Source organism: Lontra canadensis, unplaced genomic scaffold (assembly GCF_010015895.1).
Source record: "Lontra canadensis isolate GAN:19392208 unplaced genomic scaffold, GSC_riverotter_1.0 scaffold27, whole genome shotgun sequence".
NCBI classification, from domain to species: domain Eukaryota; kingdom Metazoa; phylum Chordata; class Mammalia; order Carnivora; family Mustelidae; genus Lontra; species Lontra canadensis.
The window spans coordinates 15804139-15821022 of NW_022631021.1; the positions used below are offsets into that span (position 1 = coordinate 15804139).

The 16884-nt window shown below is 38.5% G+C and overlaps 1 protein-coding gene across 22 annotated transcripts in view; it reads left to right on the forward strand.

Annotated features, from left to right (window-relative positions):
- The window catches only part of DST (dystonin), a 466510-nt gene extending 450057 nt beyond the window's left edge, over positions 1 to 16453 (forward strand). For 9 of the 22 annotated variants that reach the window (XM_032864478.1, XM_032864480.1, XM_032864475.1 and 6 more), the window contains 12 exons: positions 240 to 369; positions 1997 to 2160; positions 3137 to 3299; positions 4572 to 4726; positions 4895 to 4969; positions 5856 to 5873; positions 8705 to 8822; positions 10175 to 10246; positions 11176 to 11375; positions 11855 to 11965; positions 15103 to 15226; positions 16063 to 16325. In XM_032864478.1, coding sequence (XP_032720369.1) covers positions 240 to 369; positions 1997 to 2160; positions 3137 to 3299; positions 4572 to 4726; positions 4895 to 4969; positions 5856 to 5873; positions 8705 to 8822; positions 10175 to 10246; positions 11176 to 11375; positions 11855 to 11965; positions 15103 to 15226; positions 16063 to 16325 — 1593 coding nt within the window. Of the gene's footprint in view, positions 1 to 239; positions 370 to 1996; positions 2161 to 3136; positions 3300 to 4571; positions 4727 to 4894; positions 4970 to 5855; positions 5874 to 8704; positions 8823 to 10174; positions 10247 to 11175; positions 11376 to 11854; positions 11966 to 15102; positions 15227 to 16062 lie in introns of all 22 variants that reach the window. The other 13 variants (XM_032864490.1, XM_032864476.1, XM_032864479.1 and 10 more) reach the window with 4 other exon arrangements.
- The last annotated feature ends 431 nt before the right edge of the window (positions 16454 to 16884 follow it).

A 16884-nucleotide genomic window follows, 5' to 3' on the forward strand; every position in this document is an offset into this window, starting at 1 on the left:
TTACTTACCAGGTATATATAACATTTTATATTGTTTAGTTGTGAGTAAATGCTGTGTTATAGTGGCTTACAATTTTTTGGCCCCTAAAGATGTAACAAGTTGGTTCATGGTTTTTTTTTTTTTTTCCCCAGAATGAATTTCAGAAATAATAGCATGGTCCTTTTATCCTTTGCTTTTAGTTCATTTCTAAAGGTAGTTTTCTGTGGTGTACTTATATTTAATTGACTTTGACCTTTCAGACCTTCATGGAGGAAATGACCAGAAAACAACCTGATGTAGACAAAGTTACCAAGACCTACAAGAGGAGAGCGGCTGATCCTTCCTCATTACAGTCCCATATTCCGGTCCTGGATAAGGGGCGAGCAGGAAGTAAGCAGTGGCCAATTTCTTTAAAATGCACATGGCTAAAGCCAAGGAAGTTAGTTTTGAGTTGTCGCTTGAAATTTCAGAGCAATTGGTGATTCTGTGAGCTCTCTCTATCATAAAAGTTTTCCTTGAAAGAATACCTGGGCTCAAATATTGTAGCAGCTTATTTAAAAATAAAGAAAAAAATATATCCAGGCCTCTCTATGTAATTTTATTTGCTTGAAGGGTATCTTTTAAATTAGCTAGAAGAAATTGGAAAAAATGTCCAAGAACAGAAACCATCATCCCCTTTGCTTCTGTTATATAAATAACCTTGTGGGATATAGCAGAAATGACCATGACCTGGATATAGTTCATGACCTAATTGTTCATTAGTGACTGACAGTCTGATAGATTTTGCCCATGTTCATATGACTTCAGGCTCTATTTACTTCTTAGTCTACTTTGACTCCACAAAAGGAAGTCACAAAGTGGCATTAAAAACAATAAAGCAGGCTTGGAGAAGATTTAAAAGAAGCCCAATTTATATCTGAATAGTGGTAATTTGATACATTTCTTAAAGGTGCCTTAATTTTAAAAAAATGATTTCAGATCTTTTGTAGTTGCTGTATTACCCAAGGGGGCAAGGTAACAAAGTGGTGGTTAAGAACTCTGGAGGCAGACTCCTTACCACCTTGGAAATATAACCTGGGACAAGTTACTTAAACTCTCTCTGAGCCTCAATTTACACATTTGTAAAGGGGATAATTATAACCTCACTGGATTCTGGTGAGGATTAGATAAGCTAATGTGAACGAAGTGCTTAGCATACTTCCTGGCTGGTAGTTAAATGTTCAGTAAATATTTTTGTAGAGCCTTGTAGGAGTGAGGAACTCTGGGCAAATCCCAGCTTGGACACTCTTCCTACGTGACTTTAGGCCAGTAGTTTTTCCAGGCCACGCTCAATCATTTAGTTAGATGAGAAAAATGCATTGAGACAACTGTTCTGTGATGTTATAGAAACTTGTGAAAAATAGCCAGAAAAGACGGAGAAAAAATTAGTAAAGGAAGTAAATTGGGTTATGAGACTATGCACAGGAAATGTGCAGTCTCTGTGGAAAACAGACTTAGATGAAAGCTGGAGTCATACACACACGTCCCTATTTGATCAAAATTTGTGAAGTATCTTGCTGTGATTCAAATGAATGGCCACTGTCTCCTGCCCTCACCTGCCCTCCTTCCAGCCTTCTTTTCTAAGAACGGCAGCTGGGTTTGGGTAGCTGATTCTAAGATAAGTCTCACTGCCCTGGGAGATTTATTTTATCATGCCTTAACAAAAGAGAGGCTCACAAGGTACTTCTTTGTCATTGAAATGGCATGGATTTTAAGCTGGAAAATGTTTTAAACATAATTTTATAAAGAGAGCTTTTCAGTATTTAAATGCCCATCGGGTATGTTTCTCTGTTTTATATGAAAAGTAGGTGATCCTTGGTAAGTAAAACAGATTTGAACTTGAACATTATAAGATCTAAATAAGATCTTTCTAAATAATTAAGTTGATTCAGTTTTAGCTAGGAACAATAAAGGCCACGCCTTAACATATTTCAGAACCCTGGAAACCACCCTCCTAACTAAAGTTGCATTTTAACAGGAAAACGCTTTCCCGCGTCAAGCTTATATCCCTCTGGATCACAGACACAAATCGAAACCAAGAATCCGAGGGTCAATTTATTGGTGAGCAAATGGCAGCAAGTTTGGCTCCTTGCATTGGAAAGGAGGAGGAAGCTTAATGACGCCTTGGACAGACTGGAGGAGGTCAGAGAACTCCTGTGTTCAGCACTCCTGATAATATGGGATGTGGGTTTAGGGAATCAATAAAGTAAACTACAGTTGACCCTTGAACAACATGGAGTTAGGGGCACTAACAGCAGCCCCCCAACACACGCATACCACATAGTCAAAAATCCATGTATAACTTTCGACTCCCTCAAAACTGAACTGTTAATAGCCTATTATTGACCAGAAGCCTTATTGCCCTACCTATAAGAAGCAATTAACAAAGTTGTATGTGTTATATACTATATTCTTATAATAAAGTAAGCTAGAGAAAAGGAAATGTTATTAAGAAAATCACAAGGAAGGGAAAAACACGTCTTTTTTAAAATTTTGTAAAAAACCTGCATGGAAGTAGACCCATACGGTTCAAACCCAGTGTTGTTCAAGGATCCACTATAATATGTTCTAACATAATCAGAGCCTGGCTCCATAAGAGAAGATGCAGCTTGATGTATGTTTGCTTGGTATTACCTGGGAAATATGACCACTGATAATTCAGGTTTTTTCATTATATATATATTCTGTGGTCTGAGATTTAGAGTTTCAGATTCTGAAACTGGGAAATTTTTAGAAGCCTCGAGGGTAGAACGGCAAAGAGCAGAGAGAGCAGAGGTGAGAGCTGCTGAGCTGGGGCCTGCTGTCCAGTAGGCACAGAACTTACCATATTGTCTCTTTGGGGCAGTTCACCTTTGTCACATTGGCACTATCAGAAATTGTTAGTTTGACTTTTTGAGGAGCTTTGTATGTTTCTTTTATTTGAAAAGAACAACCAGTGACAGTAGTGAAATCATAGGAAAGATGTTTCTCTGCTCCCTTTGCAAAATGAGACCTTATTTTTTTGAAGTGGGAAAGATCTGTGCATTATCTGGAAGGTCATTTAAAATAGCTTTATTCATAAAGTAGGAGATATCGTTTGTGCACCGTATGAACCAAAAATACCTTTTGTCCTTTCCAGCTGAGGGAATTTGCTAACTTTGATTTTGATATCTGGCGTAAAAAATACATGAGATGGATGAATCATAAGAAATCTCGCGTGATGGACTTCTTCAGGAGAATTGATAAAGATCAGGATGGGAAAATAACCCGACAAGAATTTATTGATGGAATTCTTTCCTCAAGTAAGTCCCAAGAGAAGTGACTGTAAATGATGTCATTTTTAAAGAAAATAAGCACACTTTAAACTTGTGTTACTAATAAAGCATCGCCTTTAAACTTGGGTATGAAGTCATACCTTCAGGGAAGTGTCCTTGGTGAAATGCGTGGGTTTGGGGTCAGGCTTATTTCATACTCCTATAACCACAGTTGGTATATTCCTTGCTCCCTGAAGCTGTTTCCTCATATTTGATTCTTAGATTGTTTTGTCCGACCTGTAATGGGAAATCAGTAAGTTCAAGTCAGCCTCTTCCCTTTTTTGTTCTAATTGACATCTGATCATTGTCATTAGCGGGAAATTAGAACTCTATGAAAATTCTTAAGGTATGTGTCACCTTGTTTGATGGTTGAGTCATATGGATGTGATTTCTTGGGCAGATGTTACTGGAAATAATGCTTAAAGTAAATTTAATATAATCCTATGAGTGTATACATGATATGAATTCATATACATAAAATTCATATATTCCTTAAGTAAAGTGGTAGTGGAACCATATGAAATTTGCTAATTTTAAAGTTTTCAACCAAGAAAAACAGCAATTTTAAATGATTCATCCTGGTAGTAATTAAAGATAAATGTAGGTCCTGTGTATTATGGTTTCATTTGTTATAATATAAATCAGTTTTTAAGAGGATTTTAATATATTTGATGACCCTGATAATTTAACTGGCTACATTTAGATAGAAATAATACAACTGAGTCAGAATTAGCAAGGTATACTACTTAACTTTTTTTTTTTTTTTTTGAGATTAAATCTTTTTGTAAAATGTTATTATAAACTACAGGTCTTAAAAACTTTGAGAATATAGTATGGCTTATTCTGAGAGTATCTTAATTCACATTTATACGTGGAATCTATACACAGAGTGAAACTCACAGTGCAGAAAAGAGGTTGCCAGGGGCTGGGAGTTGGGGGAGATGGGGACAGCCTGGAAAAGGGTACAAACTGTAAGATGAGTAAGGTCTGAGGACCTAAAGTACAATGTGATGGCTATAGTTGATAACACTGGATATTATGTAGTTGAAATTTTCTGAGTAGAACTTAAATATTCAGGAAAAAACAAAAAGATAACTGTGAGGTGGTGGTTGTGTCAATTAACTGGATAGAAGGACTCCTTTCATAATCATAATATGTATAAGGATCAGATCATCACGATGTATACTGTTCAGTATTTTACAATTTTATTTTTCAGATGTACCTCAGTAATCATACTTATTATTATTTCGAAAATTTTAGAGTTTCCAACCAGCCGCCTGGAGATGAGCGCGGTGGCAGACATCTTTGACCGAGATGGTGATGGATATATTGACTACTATGAATTTGTAGCAGCCCTTCACCCAAATAAAGATGCATATAAACCCGTCACCGATGCAGACAAAATCGAAGACGAGGTACTCCACACCCTGACCCCCTGCAACAGCAGCAGCGGGCGCTGCCGGGACACCATGCACAGATTCACGCCACCATTTTATTTCCATCTTGAGTTGTGTTGAGGTGTTTGTGGACTCTGCAATGTCATGTTAACCTTGAAATGGATATTTCATCATTGTTTTTGGCAGGTGACAAGGCAGGTAGCGAAGTGCAAATGTGCAAAACGATTTCAAGTTGAACAGATTGGAGACAACAAATATAGGGTGAGTTTTCAAAAGTTAACTATTTAGTTCTGTTGAGGGATAACAATGGAAATTTGTATACAATTTGAACTGTGTTGCTTTCCAGGAATGCTAATTATTTATTTTTTACCTGACATCACAATAGAAGGGTATATGAAATTCCAGCTTTTGTCATTTTAAATGATGTAGAGATAGCCTGCATTTTGTAAACTAGGATATATCTCTGACACGCATTTTACTTTGAGGAGGAAAACACATCCCACATACTCAGGTTGCTTCCTGTGACTTTAAAATGTATTTTATTATGATTACAGGTAAGTTTTCATATTTCTAATAACAAAGCTATTCCAAGCCAGAACAACAAAATTAAAAATGTTGAATCATTTTTAGAAATACGGAGAGGCAATGTTTTCCACTTGTGTAGTTATTTTTCTTTTTGTTCAAAATCTTAAAAGCTCAGTTCACCTTCTTCTAAACAGTTATTTGAACCCCAGTGTGACTTTGTTACTCCTCTATCTTGTTTTCTCTTTTTTGGAATATCTCTTACATGTAGTAGCTAGATCGGAAATGTGCTGAGTTTCCCTAATACAGTGTGTTATTTACAAGCAAAATTTCTTTTTGATTTTAGTTTTTGTATTTCCATATTGGAAAATATTCATTAGCATATTTGAATTTCTAACCTAAATATGAAACCCAAAGATTAAAAAAAAAAAAAACTTTTATAGAAAATTTACTGATTATATGGTTTATGTTTGGACCAGCGGGTACCTGCACATCTCTAAACTAGATACTATATCCAGGAGCCCAGAGTGTGACAGATTGTATGTGTGTGTTCTAGAGTCATACAGAAAGTTTCCTATTGAACTAATTGTGTCTTTCTTCCATTTTTCATTTTTTTTTTTATCAGTTCTTCCTGGGAAATCAGGTATAAACCAGTGGAATGTATTCTCAAGTTCCCAATGATTTTTTTTTTTTTTTAACTTTAATTCATAGTCATTAAAGCTTGCCATGGCCAATCTTTCCCATGCTGTTGCCCTAGCTACTACATTGTTGGTTGGCGTGGTGTTTCTGTAAACGCTGTAAGGGTCCTTGATCCAGGATTCCTTTTTGCCGTGTGTCTCAAATGAGGAGATTACTTTTAAGCAAACCAGATAATAAATTGCAGCTTGACTGGTCACAGTGTTAGAAATGCCATTTTTTAGTTCCGGTTTAATAACACTGCTAGCATATGTTTTATGCAAATACTTATTGGAACACAGATTTGATTCTGCACACATCTCTTTGCTGTGTTTAACTATTGAGGTTAAAAAACAAACAAACAAACTCTGAGGTCCTCAGGCAGCAGTAGCTAGAGAAGGATCTGCACTAGGCAGTGACGTGGGAAGACAGAGTAGTGAGAAGTCTCTCTGGCACTCAGCCACAAGTGATGCGTTCTCTCCAAAGCAGCGATTGTTGCATTTGTCCTAAACCACTGATTCAGGGCTTTACATCTTCTGAGCAGGAATTTTAACTCTGCAGGTCTTAACTGGTATCAGTTCCTTTTGAGGAAATGTATCTCTGATAACTTCTGTGAAATCTTAAAATCACACTTTAACTCATTTGGCTTTACACTGAAGTCAGTATAAACTGTCCAGTGGCCCTGTGACATGATCACAATTTTTAGAACTAAAGATAAGGAAAATTGTGTTTTGATTTAAACAAAGGAGAAGGGATTTTCACTGTATGCTTTTGGAAAGAACTGTACTATTTTTAACACCTGATCATACATATCATGTCAGATCTCACTCTGCCGCTTGGTTTTTAAGCCATATTACCTCTTAGGTTTCAAATTCCCTGTTATCCCCATTCATTGCAAGCACATAACTTTTTTCAAATAGAAATTTTTAGCTCCTTTGAATAGATGTCTTCAAAACTTGGCATTAGTTATAATAAATAAAAAGGATGTCTTTAAAAACTTGGCATTAGTTATAATATATAAAAAGTTACTGTTCTGATCCCTTCTTGTTATTTTCTGAATCAACATTTGGGATAGTATTTTTTATTTGTGGAAAGGATGAGAAAAATGCTAACTTTAAAAGATTTTATTCACTCAAAACACTAAAAGCAAACATTAGTCTCTTTTTTTCTTGTCTCACGATTTGGCTGTTAGGAAAATTAGGGGAATTCTGAAGACAATGTTAGTTGTCTAGGGAATACCCTCTCAAAATAAAAATTTAAATCATATTTATTACAATTGAAATATCTCTATAAAATACATCATTTCCTGAAAACTTTTGCTTTGAACATAATTTTGAACCGAAAGTATCTGGTCTAATTATCTGGTTTCTTAAGGGTAATTTTCTTTAAATCCCTTCCTTTTCCTTCGCTTATTAGCAGCACCAATTTTTTTCTAACAAAATAAATATATATTTTGATTTTTAAATTTTAATTTACATTTCAGGAACTGGTTCAATTTATAAAAAGGTTTAAATCTCAAGGCTTGAAAATGGACTTAGAAATAGCAATAAAAAAAGGGTTGATGTAAAACGCATGAGTTCCTGCTGGTGCATTTTACATGCTTTTCATCCAGGTCCTTTTGAGTTTCAGGGTCTTGAATGGTTGGCTTTGTTTTAGGGTTCCTTTCCTGAAACTCAGTGTTAAAGTATATTGAAAAGTGGCAGATTTTGTTTCTACTTAAAATAAAGCTTTCTGATTATCCATCATGAGCCAGCACAAATAGTCAAAGTCACAATTGTATCTTACCTGCCTTTAAAAGAAGCTTTATTTATGTTTACTTGACTATTGATTTTGCTTGGTATCTGCTGGGTTGGCAGGCATGAAATTTGGTTTGGTGATTTTTACAAGCTGAACATGAGCCTATTAGAAATGATTCAAAAGTACAAAATTATTTCTCATGGGCTTTCAAAATAAATTTTACGATCAGAAACTATGTAGTCTAGACATTTATTCAGAACTTGCAGGATTTGTAGCGTATCCAAGTGATTGGAGATCCATTGAAAGGGTAAGAACACGACTGCTTATTAGTGTCAGTAATTATGGTACAAACACTTTAAGAGAAAGCCTTTTAGATTTGAAAGCTATATCATTAATAATGTGTTACTGGCTGTTCTAATGTTACAGTAATCCAAAATGGCACATTAATCCAGCCTTTAACAAATTGGTTTACCAGATCATTAGTGATGCAGAAATTTTAGTTGACTGTGAAATTTTTGTTGGTCATGTTCATTTACTACATTTAATCTCTCTAAATCAAAACTGCTCTTAGAGAAAACGAAATGAGTTTATGGAGATTTCTCTCACAGATTTCTGTGGAAAACAGTTTTAGTAGAAGAGGAAGTTTTAATGAAGAAGAATTAGAGTTTATTAGATTTTCTTTAGAATCTTATCTTGTATAAGCCCTGGGCTAGTACGCCTTTACTTATTTTCATGTCTGTGTTTGATTTCTAGAAATATTTGTCAATTACTGCCTTACTAATGTTGTTTCTATCATAAAGAAAAATTGTTTTTTGAACAGAGCTTCAGTATTATACATGATAACCTTTGTTAGCTTTTTCCAAACTGTTTCCTTTGGGCTAAATCAGCATGCAGCAGTCTAACACAGATCATTTCAAACCCCCTTTCCTGAGATTTTACTAATCGCTGTGAACTAAGCAAGAAATTTAAGTTGGTTGCTTAAGCTACTGCAGACTGTACATCATCCTTTAGCATAGACTTGCTGTTGACAATTAGAGGTTCTTTCTTCCTTCGTCTTCACAGTTTGGAGACTCCCAGCAGCTTCGACTTGTTCGGATCCTACGAAGTACTGTGATGGTTCGTGTCGGAGGTGGATGGATGGCACTTGATGAGTTCTTAGTGAAAAATGATCCTTGCAGGGGTAAGGAGATGCTATGTTAAGATAGTAACACCATGAAAGTGTATCAATTGTGTACTATTTTCCAGCATCAAAAACATGCTGGGTATAATTTTGGTCATTTATTACAATAATTAATGTTTCACATTGGTCTCTGTCAGCCTAAAGTTCCCAAAGAACTTGTGGCAGTCATGTAAACCATGTTCTTCTCATTTTTTTCCTTACATCTTCTGGATAAATATGAGACTGATAGGCAGGAAATACGAGAATAGATTTTTTTATCTTTAGGGAAATGCTCCCATCTGCAATTTTCAAAATGAGTAATTACACCAGCTAGGGGAAGGATGTCACCTGTCATTACATAGCAACGTAAAATGAAAGCAGATTGAGGTAAAGGAGACTGAGCATGCTGGACAATAAAGGTTTATAAGTGGAAGTTTTTCATATTGGGGGGAGGTAAGGAAAGTTAATACCTAAAAGTTTTGAAAATCATCATTAACTGCCAACTTGACTCTTACTTCGAAGCTATAGATGAGCATGTTGAAAATAGAAACAAATGATACTATAGCTCACACCATACCTACCAGCCAAAGAATCCTTGATTATCTTTCAATTTTCCTTATTTTTCAGATCCTTTAGTCAATTGTGGAATTCTTAATTGATTGACCTTACAAGTGGTCATTTGATTGCAGTGTCTAGTTAGGTCCCGTTTACTTTAGTTGGCCCATTTTTCCTTAGGAAAAAAAAAACAAAAACAAAAAAAGCAATAACATTTTTGTGATTTTCTTTAACCTGTGAGCTCATTTCAATCCCCTTAAACGAACAACAGCAAATGTCCGTGCTGATAGTATTTCGGTTACCAAGTGGGAGGCCGGGGTTCTTCCAGCGGGGCCTCTGTTAATTCGATGTGGGCATCTGTGCAGGTACATCAGAGTGAGTTTCTGTGGGTCAGTAGGCCGCTCTGCTAAGGACACCCGGGATCGTCCTATGACCCTACTCAGTAGCTCTGCTCTCTACAGGTCAAAGATACACCCGCCAAAGGGTATAATCGCGATGACTCCCTCTTTTAATATTTTGGAAATACCGCAGCCTCCAATGCTGTAGTTCCACTTAGGAGACGAAGCAAATAGAATATGTAGTATCCTGTTGACTTGCTGCTTAGGAAAGTTAGTGTGACTGTGGCCAAGTCTTCCAAATACGTTTTTCTTGCTGAGTCAAATCTTGAGTGCTTCTTTCCCTGATGCAACTTTTCTTCTAAAATGTGTGCTAAAAGCCGGATCTGAGCACCCCTTTGCATATTCAACTACTGTACTTTGTTTCTTCTCTTGCTAACAGTATTCTTTAATGTGATTGGTATCCTGTGTCATTTTTTCTAGTTCATCATCATGGGAGTAAAATGTTACGTTCGGAATCAAACTCTTCAATTACTACTACTCAGCCTACTATAGGTTGGCAACCCCCGTCTTTGCCTCTCCCCTCTTGCCTTTTCTCTTTCCTACTTTTACATTCTTGCTTTAATCATTTGTTTTAAGATAACACGCTTCATCCATCGCGTATGGCTTAACTCATATCCAACTGAGCTGGTGCTTCCAAATTTAAATGCAGAACCGTTGGCACACTGCCAGTGTGCCACGAACATAGGTGCTCTCTAAGTGATCGGACACATGCTAACACGTTGCTCATCGGGTTCTTGTGCAGTGTTCTCCGTGTGCATATGTGTTTGTATGAGTGTTGCATCACTGATTACCTCATATCCTTGGGTCTGATGTTTGTTACTGCATGTCGGTTAAACCGAGTTTTCCAAGGCATAAAATAAGAATACCGGTTGCCTCATTTAAGTGAAAAACCTGAGAGTTTATATGTTGTCCTCATGATTAACAAACCATCTCTCATTCTGTGTAATCCTGTTGTTTGGTTAATTCCAGTGTTAAAATACTGGCATTCTCCTTACCTCAGTAGTACATGCAAAAGCCACAGTCCCTGCCTTACTGGCTTGTCTTCTCAGTGTGGGGGAGGGGTGACGAACCATGTGGGCATCAGTAGCTGGTGGATTAACAATATTTTAGCATGAGCTTTCCATTTTCATGCTGACTCTTTCTTTAATAGTGGTTATTCTTGCTGGTGTCTAGTGTTAGAATAAACACACTTTTTTTTTTCTTTCCCAAACTTACTTGTATCCAAAAGGAATGCATTGTAAAGGAATGCATTTAACTTTTTGTTATGCTGCGTTGGAGTTGGCATGGCAAAAAGCTGTTCTTGAACTCCTCAACATGGTCTGTGGTGCCAAGCTGTTGTTCTTCCCGTAAGTGATTGAGCGCCTCTTTTTGTCCCCTCCTCTTCTGTTTGCGTGCCTTGCTGTGTGTGTCACATAATCCAGCTAAAGGAAGGACAAACATGGAGCTCCGGGAGAAGTTCATTTTAGCAGATGGTGCCAGTCAGGGTATGGCTGCCTTCCGACCCAGGGGCCGAAGATCACGGCCTTCATCACGAGGAGCGTCACCCAACCGATCAACTTCTGTATCCAGTCAGGCTGGCCAGGCAGCCTCACCACAGGTCCCTGCCGCCAGCACACCCAAGGTAGGACTCAGATAGGAAGTGTTGTCCTTCTCCTATGTGATCACTGTCTCGAGGGTGCTTTGGAGTGTTTGAGGACCCGAGAATTTGTGGGGCCAGTCTTCTCCATGTGTATCCCTTCTCAAATATGACAGATGAAAGATTAAATATGTGTTGTGCGTATGTGTATATATAGATGTATATATAGATGTATATGCACTTAGACACACACACGTTTGCCTTGTGACCCATATGAAGACTATCTGCTTAGGAGCTTTAGTTACCTTTCAGAGTGGTTTTTTTTTTTTCCCCCTTTTAAATAAAGCTTTATTTATTTATTTATTTATTTATTTGGTGTATATGATTTGCCATCAGATCTTTCCATTTATTTTTAATTATTATCATTTTTACTGTGAAATGTTACTCTTGGCTATGAGTATCTCTTTCTGTGGTTGTATTTTATCTGCTGTCTTTTACATTTGATTTGCCATTGTTTCATACAGATTCTCCATCCTTTAACACGCAATTATGGTAAACCATGGTTGACAAACAGCAAAATGTCAACTCCTTGTAAACCAGCAGAGTGCTCAGACTTTTCCGTGCCATCTGCAGAGGTATCGTAAGGCCCCAGATCCTAGTCTAACAGTCTTCTTTCATTGAAACTGTCACTCACTAACATTGCTTTACCTCTCCCTTAACACACGTACTTCTGACAATACCTTGTCTTTTTATAGACTTCTATAAGACAAGTATCAACTCAGCATTTCTGGAAAGACATCAGAGTAAGGGGTTCATAGAATAGTGATTCATAGCTTTTTGAATGGTATCAGCTGAGCATAGTGACACCACTTTGCAGGCTCCGTGTGCCTCTTTTGGTTTTTTTTTTTTTTGTTGTTGTTGTTCTCTTCCTCATACTTAACTTGACTTTTCTCCCTTGGGAGAGTGACACACAGAAGATTATATTTAGGCCTAAGTGAAATTTCTTTTAAACCTCCTGGTATGCTCATGATTCTAACCATAATTTGGGCAAGAAATGCAATAATCCCCCTTTAGGTAGGGTGAGAGGCACTGTCATTTGCAAGAGAAGTTCACTTACATTGAAAGAATGTTTATTGAGTGTTTCTTATGAACACTGTCCTTCCAAATGTTTGTTAACGTTTGTTTCTGCTGGAGAACACTGGGTGGGTAAGCCATAAGCCTTTTAGTTATCAGTACCATGGTTGGGGGGCTGAGGTATGCAAGATGTTCTCTGCCATTTTCAATAAGTGTGTGTCTTTATTAGACCTTAAAGTTTACTGTTTAAATATGCTTCAGCTTTTTAACATGGCCTGATTGATGGGGATGAGATATTTAGGTCATATAAAATTTGCCAAGCTAGCTCATCTATCAGATCATCTACATTCAATCGAAAGTCCACCACACAGATTTGAAAGAAAGTTCTCTATAAAATGATACACATAGGTATCAAATAATCACATATTTGATTAGATTCACAATAATAGGATAGGGGGAGGGAGTCCCTCAATGATTTGTCTGGAAATGAAGGGGGGATTTCATGTTAAAGGCCAGGATCCTTTTATGAAAATGCTATAATACCTTTAAAAAGCCCTTTGTGCTTTTCAAAAACTTTGCTTTTCTAATCTATTATTTAATCCTTGGATGAATAATAAGAGGTAAGCAGAGAATGTTTTATTACTCTCATGACTCAGATGGAAATGATGCAAAGAATCCTTGCTGGAGATGGTAGAATTGAGACAGAAACAACGCCTTCATCAGCTCTTCCTCCTTCCCTAACCCCTCATGTCCACCCCTTCCCTCCGGTGAAAAGGGTTAGTATCATGTGTTATCTTATCTGGAGACGCCTGCCACTTATGATGGATCTGTTGTAGCAAAAACTGAGAAGGTTTTTAAAACTTTTATTTAAATTCAATCTAGTTAACATATACTATATTGTTAGTTTCAGAGGTAGAGGGCAGTGACTCATCAGTTGCATCTAATACCCAGGGCTCATTCTATCACATGCCCTCCTTAATGCCCATCACCCAGTCACCCCACCCCTCCACCACCTCCACTCCAGCAACCCTCAGCTTGTTACCTAGACTTAAGAGTCTCTCATGGTTTTCCTCCCGCTTTGATACCATCTTATTTTATTTTTCCTTCCCTTCCCCTGTGAAAACTGAGAACAATTTAAGGAACCTCAAGTGGCATGTGTGTTTTAAATTTTGGGACTGTGCTATTGGGTTAGTTCAAGAGACTCCCCCGGATTAGAGTTTAAGTATGTTACTTTAACTACTATAAAATTATGTTTCATTTCCAGTAGCCTCATAGACAAAATAGCCAAACAGAGAAAACAATAGTATGCTTCTGTGGAGGGGTCTGTAAGAGAACTAGGTAGGGTTTATGACAGTAAAATAAGAACAGTCAGGGCTTTCTGAGAAGAATGATTTGGGTCTTACATGGCAGTGAATTCTGACACCTTGAATGATATATGTCATAATTTGGGGGTCCTCACTCTTTTCATGGATTGTTAAGATTCTTTTAAAGTTAGGAATTTAGCTTGATCACAGTTGCCAGATCTTGGGCAAACCACAGCCCTTTTCAGGCCCTCATCTTTCCCATTTATAAAAAAGTTGTGATTAGGTAAGTGTTCACACACACATTATCCTGACGTGTTTGAAAAGTATTTTGAAAACTTAAGTTTTATATGTCTACAAATCACATACAAATTCCATTCTTAAATGTATGCTAGAATACATATGTAAATGAATTTCAAATATGACATTTATATTAAATTACAACTCTGAAGTATCAAAAGGTTGTATATATGCTCTATTAAACATTCACAACTAATAAGGGAAAAACTGATTAAAACACACACACACACACACACACACACACACACACACAATGTCTGTAGATTCCTTTCCACCAATCAGCTCCCGGTAAGTTAATTGAGGCAAAATGGCATCCCTTCTATTTCTTAGGATTTCTGTTTATTTTTTTTAACTTCAGGAGATTTTTCAGAATGGTGTAGTGATCTGGAAAAAATGCAGTAATTTTAGACTTACAATAAAATCTCATAGTCGTGATTGCTTTAGGCATTCTCTGTGAACTCCTTAAGAATTTTTTAAGTGTTCTTCCTAAGCATCACCTCCATGTTTCATGTGGAAGGACCACAGAAGGTATTGGAAGTAGGTACAGTAGCATGGTACCAAGTTAGAAAATGTCACTGCATGTTTTTTTCAGCTAACTTTGTTTAAATGGTGACTGTTTAGGCCTTGTTTACTTATTGTCCTAATTCTGTCTGTTCTTTTCTGCTTGGTTACCTAAAAGCTTTGGAGGCCACAGACTATCCAAGCACAACTTTTTGGAGTCCCTCACTCTCTCTCTACCGTGTGCTCCCCATCCTTCTGGCAGGACTCTCCTAACTCTATAATATTCGCTGACAACTTGGAAGATACTAATGTGCTCACGGTTTAATTCGCTTTTTTTTTTTTTTCCCTTGCTGTCATTTGGGGATCTCTATTTTTGTGTTTTCTCTTCAACATGAATTCCTTTTGAATTCAGGGAGAGAATATGAAATGAGGAGAGTGAGCAGTGAGAACCCCAGGTGGCACTTAATCAAAAAATGCTTCCTCCTCTCCCTCTCCCCCTCTGGAAGAGGGTTTCCGCCCATCCGTAACAGGCTGTTAGTGGAAGATCACACAGCAGGAGCAATTTCTTGAAATGTCCTTTCACTGATTAAATACAGGGCACACCAATCCAAGGAAGCAAGCTTCGGCTCCCCGGCTATTTATCAGGGAAAGGTTTCCACTCTGGGGACGACAGTGGCTTGATAACCACAGCAGCAGCCAGAGTCCGAACACAGTTTGCTGGTGAGTGTGGCGCGGGTCCGTCTCTAAGGGCTTCTGGCAGTTGGATCGGCAGACTCAAGCCTCTGCTCTTCTTCCTTGGGGATGAAATAATGAATTGATGATTCTGTATTCTTTTGAAATGACACTTAGTCCAGTCCTCCCGCTGTGGTAGGGGTTGAATGAGTCATGAGACTAAGGGACAGGAAAATCACTTTTGGAAAGTACCAAAGAAAGGTGAACATGGGAAGCAGCACAGCCATGTCCTACCCATGTCCTATGCTGGAAGGTCTGGGCCCTTCTGCCTGCTCAGAAGTTGCCCTGGTCTCTGTTCTTGGGTGGTTGGAAAAACCCAACCATGCTGGGCCTTAACGCCCATGGCGCTTCTACTTCTTCACAGAATAGTGAACCCAGTCCCTGGGGTTGTGGGCTCAGCTAGCAGGAAGCATCTTTCAAGTTTCAAGTCTTCTCTTTTAAATTCCCATGTGTTTTGAATCACTTATCCTTGGGCAAAACTTACACCTAAGGGTTTGCTCAGCCCTAGGTACACATGCTGAACTTCAGAAAGCATAATTTTAAATTGTAGGGATCTTCCTCATATTTGTTTGTAGTCAGTGGAATCCTGTTTTCAGTCACTCAGCTCAAACGTACTTTTAGTTTGTGAACCTATCTCTACTCAGAGTGAGGCTACCTTCCCTAGTGGAATGGAAAAAGGCCATGAATCCCCAGGTCTCTTGAGTACCTACCAGGCAACAAGAAAAGTTGTGGAGATTAAAGGTGGCATTTGTTTTAAGAAGGTATTGCCCGTGGACCCAGTACTAATAAAGTGTGGTTCAACCCTGTCCGTCCGGTCTCCTCAGACCACAAGAAGACTCCCAGCCGACCCGGAAGCCGAGCTGGAAGCAAAGCTGGTAGCAGGGCCAGCAGCCGCCGAGGCAGCGACGCATCTGACTTTGACATTTCAGAAATCCAGTCCGTGTGCTCCGACGTGGAGACTGTGCCCCAGACACACAGGCCTACCCCCCGAGCAGGTTCTCGGCCAGCCACAGCCAAGCCTTCCAAAATCCCCACGCCCCAGAGGAAATCACCTGCCAGCAAATTGGACAAGTCCTCCAAGAGATAGTGCACTTGGTTCCACCGCAGCCCTTCCTTGAGCATTTATTATTTAAGCTTGAAAGATGTAAAATATGATGTAGAAATTATTGTGAAATAATTACGAGAAGTGAGTTTAAAATTCTGCAGATGGCCTTATTTGTGTATTTGTCTTTTTATTTTATCTGTAAAATGTTTTGTCAGCTATTCTGGGGTCAAAGTCACATGGTATGTGAGGGGGGAGGAAGGCGGTCCCGCGGCACGGACACGTCCACACGGTCGTGCGGAGCCCACACTAGAGCCTGTGAGCGTCCCCGCAGGTAAGTCCACTGGTGCACTGCGGCCGCGGCCCACGGATACCTCATGACATCTTCCTGCTTCTGTAGAAACTCTGAAAAGCCAAAAGACACACACCCGGGATACATTTTGAGATGACTTCACTGTAAAAGAAAAGATGGAGGGCAGACAGCACGTCCACACACACACACACACACACAGTCGTTTAAGCCGTATCTGACCGACGCGCCCAGGAAGTTCTTTTAGGCCCCGGCCGGCGCTGGGACGTTCCAGAGCCCGGCTCTGATCCCAGC